Source organism: Brassica oleracea, chromosome C5 (assembly GCF_000695525.1).
Source record: "Brassica oleracea var. oleracea cultivar TO1000 chromosome C5, BOL, whole genome shotgun sequence".
NCBI classification, from domain to species: domain Eukaryota; kingdom Viridiplantae; phylum Streptophyta; class Magnoliopsida; order Brassicales; family Brassicaceae; genus Brassica; species Brassica oleracea.
The window spans coordinates 24,324,410-24,328,055 of NC_027752.1; the positions used below are offsets into that span (position 1 = coordinate 24,324,410).

The 3,646-nt window shown below is 44.3% G+C and overlaps 1 protein-coding gene across 1 annotated transcript; it reads left to right on the forward strand.

Annotated features, from left to right (window-relative positions):
• Positions 1-694: 694 nt before the first annotated feature.
• Positions 695-3,355, forward strand: LOC106344827. Its single transcript, XM_013784132.1, has 3 exons — positions 695-1,160; positions 1,927-2,510; positions 2,762-3,355. Exons 1-3 carry the CDS (start codon positions 695-697, stop codon positions 3,353-3,355), a joined length of 1,644 nt encoding a protein of 547 aa, XP_013639586.1.
• Positions 3,356-3,646: the final 291 nt, after the last annotated feature.

The window sequence follows — 3,646 nt, forward strand, 5'->3', positions numbered from 1 at the left end:
AAACGTTTTCGTCGAAAACGGCCCAAAGGGTCTAAAACGCGGCAAAAACCCACTTACGATTTTTAACAAAATATCGGCCCGAAGCCACTATGATGGTTTATCGAATATTCCCGAGAATAGATAAATGTTAATTTCGAAGATAAATATCAAGTTTCAAAGGATAATCATGAAGACCGGAAAAATGGAATATTTCCGCGAAAAGAAGAACTCGACCCAAGAGCGGAAAAGGAATGCCCAAACCGACCTAGGAGGCATTTATAAGGGGACCTAAGCCAAGGAGCGTCAGGATCCAAAAATTTAGACCTAGGAGATTTCTATTAACTTTAGGAGAGTTTATGACTTAGGTGGCTAGACTATCAATTTCCATACTTTGAACGTTTTTCTGCTTTGTTCTGCGATTCTCCACTGTTAATAATTTCATGTTCATCCTATTTTCGGTGAAACTCTGTATCTCAATTCATATTATTTAAGAAAATGCCTCTGTGCAATTTACCATCGATATCTTGTTATCTCTTTGTTTTTCGTATTCGTGTGTTTACGCAGAAAATCCGGATCCTCGAGGAAACTCTAGAATCTTGGCTTTCCTGCATTTAATAAAATCGACGGTGTGAATTTCGGTTCCCACAGTTTGGGGCTAGAAGGAGGGGGGGACGGATTCTCAAACTCAAAGATCACTGAACGATCAACGAGCAATATGCCTAGCCTTACTGGCAGCGACGTCATCTCGTTCAAGGAAAGAGAAACGGCCGATCAGGCCAAACCTCGAAACGATCTCCTTGTCATCGAGCTGACGATCCAGGATATCGATGTAGCAAGAATATTAGTCGACACTGGAAGCTCGGCTGATATTATCTTCAAAACCACCCTCAAGAGAATGGAAATCAGCTTGTCTGAAATCGCAGAAAACCCTAGCCCGCTAGTAGGACTCTCGGGGGAAACCACCATGACTCTCAGATCAGTTAACCTCATAGTTAAGGCCGGGAGCAAAAACAAAAGTCGTGGAGTTTGTAGTCATCAATCGCCCCGCGTCGTACAACGCAATTGTGGGTACTCCATGGCTGAACTCTATGCAAGCAGTTCTGTCAACTTTCCACATGTGCCTCAAATTTCCAACTCCTTATGGAATCGAGACAATCTGGGGAGACTGGAGAATGTCGCAAGTTTTTTTTGCCGCAGAATTAAAACTGAAAACTTCGTTGGTCGAAACTTCTCCCAAAAAGAAAAAGAAACCGTCCCCCGTCGACGATGCCCTGGAACTAATTGAAACCAAAACTTTCTGGCAAGCGCGAAGGGCAGAGGTCTTAGAGGAAAAATGCGAACCAACTTGCGAGCCTGTAGTCTCGGTATCTCTCGACGAAGCATTCCCAGAAACCTGCGTCGAGATTGGCGCTAACCTCTGCGAACCTTTAAAGACATAGCTTATAACCTGCGTAAAAGAGAACCTTCACATGTTCGCTTGGGCCGCAGAGTATATGCCAGGGATTGACATCAACATAACATGTCATGAACTCAACGTCGATCCTACTTTCATACATGTCAAACAAAAAATATGAAAGCTAGGACCCGAACGTGCCACTGCAGTCAACGAAGAAGTCCAGAAGCTCCTCAAGGTGGGCTCGATAACAGAGGTCAGATACCCGGACTGGCTCGCCAATCCCGTCGTCGTAAAAAAGAAAAATGGAAAGTAGCTAGTCGGTGTCGATTTCACCGACCTCAATAAAGCCTGCCCAAAAGATAGCTTCCCACTACCGCACATCGATCGTCTAGTCGAAGCGACGACTGGAAACAAGCTCATGCCTTTCATGGTTTCCTTTTCGGGTTACAATTAGATCATGATGAATCCCGACGATCGCGAAAAAACTGCATTCATCACAGATTGCAGCACGTATTGCTACAAAGTAATACCTTTCAGTTTGAAGAATGCAGGTGCAACCTATCAACAACTCGTCAACCGTATGTTTTCCGACCAGCTCGGAAAAATTATGGAGGTTTATATCGATGATATGCTCGTTAAATCTCTCGAAGAAAAGGACCACGAAATCCACCTTAACAAGTGTTTCGAGAGATTAAACTTGCATAACATGAAGCTGAATCCGGCGAAATGCAGATTTGTTGTCGCATCAGGCGAATTCCTCGGATATCTCGTAACATATAGAGGAATTGAAGCGAATCTGAATAAAATCAACTCACTAATCCAAATGGCATTCCTCAAAACGAAACGGGAAGTGCAAAGATTGACCAGAAGAGTCGCGGCACTCAATTGTTTCATATCGCGATCAACCGATAAATGTCTACCCTTCTACGAGACTTTGAATGGGAACAAAAAGTTTAAATGGTCCGAAGAGTGCAAAAAAGCTTTCCAACAGCTAAAACACTACCTGGCCACTCCTCATGTTCTAGCAAAACCAGTGAAGGGAGAGCCCTTATTTCTGGATATCGCAGTTTCAGCAACAGTTGTTAGCAGCGTCCTCATAAGGGAAGAACGTGGAGAACAAAAACCAATTTTTTACGTAAGTAAAACCTTGTTGGACGCCGAGACGCAATATCCACTGATGGAAAAATTAGCACTCGCAGTGGTAATGACGGCTCGAAAGTTAAGGTCGTATTTCCAGTCACACGCGATTGTGATCCTCATTACATTCTCGCTTCATACTATCCTGCATAGCCCCAGTCAATCGGGGAGACTAGCAAAATGGGTGGTTGAACTAAGTGAATATGATATCGAGTACTTTCTGAGTTCTTGCTCGAGCTCCCAATGCAGGGGACGATAAACCATGAACCAAACTCAACATGGATTCTTCACGTCGATGGATTTTCATCCAAACAAGGTTCAGGAATCGGGATTCGACTTACATCACCAACCGTAGAAGTATTAGAACAATCTTTTCGGCTAGTCTTTCACGCTTCTAACAATGAAGCCGAATACGAAGCGCTTATCGCCGGATTACGGTTAGCTCACGGGATCAAAATACGCAACATCCACGCTTATTGCGATTCTCAACTGATCGCGATTCAATTCAGTGGCGAATACAAAGCCAGAGACGAAAGAATGCACTCATACCTGAAACTTGTCCAAGATCTCGCCAAAGATTTTGATCAATTTGCTGAGACACGAATCCCCCGCTCTGATTACGCACCGGCCGACGCTTTGGCGGCCCTGGCATCAAGCTCGGATTCGGGCCTTAGACGAGTAATCCATGTCGAGTTCATAGAACACCCAAGCATCGGACCGCCGATCATCGTAAACTTGATCAATTCTCAAGACGGCGATATCGACGAAGTTAATCTCCATCCCGAAGAAAGCGCGGAACAATCCGAATACGGCTGCGATAAACCATGGTTAGGGACGATCTGAGCATACATCGCTGACGGAACACTTCGATTAGAAAAATGGGATGTCCGGAAAGTCAAGACCCAGGCCGCGCGATACGTTCTCGTAGACGGAAAAATCTACAAATGGAGAATCTTCTGACCACTTATGACGTGCGTAGAAAAAGATAAAGCAAGGACAGTCATGAACAAAATCCATGCCGAATCTTGCAAAAATCACTCCGGCGGAAAATCCTTCGCAATCAAAATAAAACGCCACGGTTACTACTGGCCAACAATGATTAATGATTGCGAGAGATTCGCACGAAAATGCGAG

Coding starts and splice junctions, on each gene's coding strand:
- LOC106344827 (XM_013784132.1), top strand. CDS start 695: ATGCCTAGCCTTACTGGCAGCGACGTCATCTCGTTCAAGGAAAGAGAA. Junction 1,161..1,926: donor GAGACTGGAGAATGTCGCAA/GTTTTTTTTGCC, acceptor TGAAGAATGCAG/GTGCAACCTATCAACAACTC. Junction 2,511..2,761: donor AACAAAAACCAATTTTTTAC/GTAAGTAAAACC, acceptor CTCCCAATGCAG/GGGACGATAAACCATGAACC.